A 2,189-nucleotide genomic window follows, 5' to 3' on the forward strand; every position below is an offset into this window, starting at 1 on the left:
AGTTGAGCTAGAAAAAAAATAATCATTATTAATCTTTATTGATCACAATTAGAGAGGTCATTGAAAATGACGGAGGGAGCTCACCTTGGCTCCACTTCCCAGGCCATCTGCATCTGTGTGCTCCTGCAGCTGGTCCAGTGTCATCTCATGGAATTGAGACTTAACATCTCGTCGCTGCTCCGCTGTTGTCATGATCTGGAAAGTAGTGGGAATAAACACAAGTGTGTGAAGTTAGTTTTCATGTCCACCCCCAGGCACACAAGACAGCAGGCTGTTTGCGCACCCCGGCTAACTGCGTGCTGAAGCGCAGTACGTCCGCGGCGAAGTTCTCCGCGGTCCCGTTGGGTGCGGTCTGGTTTGCGCGGTGCAGGAACACCCGGACCACGTCGGTGATGTACCGCCGGTACTCGGCGAGCTCCCCGCCGAAGCGCTCCGGGTCGAGGAGGTAGCGCTCGCTGAAGCCCGGGGAAATCTGATCCACCACCATCAGGTTCCTGTAGGGAGAGAAGAATAATAACGTAGGCTTTGGCGCTAGCCATACAGCATCCCTAACCCGGGCCCCGAGGGTGGGTGAGACCCCCCCCCCCCCGGCGACTGGCCTCTGGCATTCCCTTTGAGATTTATTCACAGACGCACACAACGCCGCGCGGCGCGGTCTGCTTTCCAAAACGGGAGCAGGGCCAGGCTCCGCCAGCCCCGCTGTGGGGGTCCTACCCGTCCCACACTTGGGCGGGCACCTCAGGTCGTGAGCTCGCAATCTGTCAGCGAATCTGTCAAGCCGTCTGTCGGCTCTGTCTGCCTCGTTCTCAGGCGTGACGTTATTTGGTATTCCACGGGAGTTTGGTCGGTGAGGGAAAAGGACCAGGAATACGGGCTTTGCTCTCATCGCTTCGTTTCCACTCCGTTGGGGTCTGATGGCACTCTGACTGTAAGCACGAGGAATATCTCACCGGCTCGTGTTGCGCACGTCCTCGTTGACCCAGAACCCGAGCAGCACGGAGTGGCCCAGCATGCGCTGGGCGCGGGCCGCGGTGTACAGCCAGTCGAACTCGCCCGAGGACCCATCGTCATCCTCGTCGACTGAGCTGGGCAGCCCGGGCAGCGCGGTGCTCAGGTTGAGCTTCTCCAGAGTGGCTATGAGGGGTTCGAGGCCAAGCCTCTCTAGTTCTGCAGTGTCGAGGCAGGTTCTGTAAAGAGCCTTGGCCTGTTTGACTGGCCCGGGTTCATCTGCACTGCTCCCTTCTTCAAGAATATCTAGTAACAGTAAATTTGCCTGGTTGATCAGATCTAATTCCACTTTACAAATTCCATCCATGCCCTCTCAAACCAATTTCACAAACCTCTAAGGTCTCGTAAAAGGTGCTCCCGTAGTGACCGAAACTGGTCCCATGACGTTTGTGATTCCGGTATGGGATTTCTCCGGAGCCACCCTCCGCAGGCAAACTGGTAGAAATCCTCGCATGGCTGCGCTGTCGTATCGAGCGAATCCAAAATGCGCGCCGCTGCATCAAAGTTTGGGATGGTTAGGAATCAATCAACTATCGCGCATTCCAGACACCTTTGTTTGACTCTTACCAGTTTTCACGCAGGCTTCAGTTAAACAGTAATCCGCACCAGTATCTCGCTCTCCTGAAACAAAAATGAACGGGGGTGTTATACCGAGTCACGGTGTCTCGGCCGCGCCGGGAGTACGATGGGCTGCCTACCTACTAGGCGGGCCAGACCGAGAGGGTAAACGTATCTTCGGATACAAACCGGACCTATACGAAAAAACTGGAGGTTCAGAGGTTCTTTCGTCAAGCCGGATCATAAGGAATTTATTTTACATATTTTTACACGTCCCTGTTTGTAGTTTCACGATTGTAGCTACAGCCGACATTTCCCTGTTTGTAGCTACACAGCCGACAGGGCCCGAGTCAGCTTAAACTGAACCGTCTATAGACGAATTCATTACTTCCGCCAATGCTAGAATATCAACCAGAAGTAAACAGCGCTAAAAACTAAAGCGAAAACGAAAGATATTAATGTCTCTCCAAAGCTCTCGCCTTGTCCAAGCGCTCGGAGGGACAGGGGGCCGCGGGGGCCCGATTCAGGAAAGCTTTGCATACCCTCCAGGCGTTTTCAGCGACAATCATCGACCCACGCCTAGATTGACACGGCGTCACTTCTTAGCTTTAGAAAGGATTTAT

General features: G+C 54.1%; 1 protein-coding gene across 1 annotated transcript; it reads right to left on the reverse strand.

Moving 5' to 3' along the window:
- Positions 1-23: 23 nt before the first annotated feature.
- LOC127752170 (neprilysin-4-like) lies at positions 24-1,629 on the reverse strand (the record flags this gene model as incomplete). The annotated part of the gene is made up of 5 exons (XM_052276867.1): positions 24-195; positions 284-494; positions 951-1,254; positions 1,341-1,502; positions 1,576-1,629. Coding segments are annotated over 5 exons (869 nt in total), but the record flags the coding sequence as incomplete, so codon positions are not given.
- Between the last annotated feature and the right edge of the window lie 560 nt (positions 1,630-2,189).

The sequence above is a fragment of the Frankliniella occidentalis genome, unplaced genomic scaffold, assembly GCF_000697945.3.
Source record: "Frankliniella occidentalis isolate FOCC.00 unplaced genomic scaffold, Focc_3.1 Scaffold4756, whole genome shotgun sequence".
NCBI lineage: Eukaryota > Metazoa > Arthropoda > Insecta > Thysanoptera > Thripidae > Frankliniella > Frankliniella occidentalis.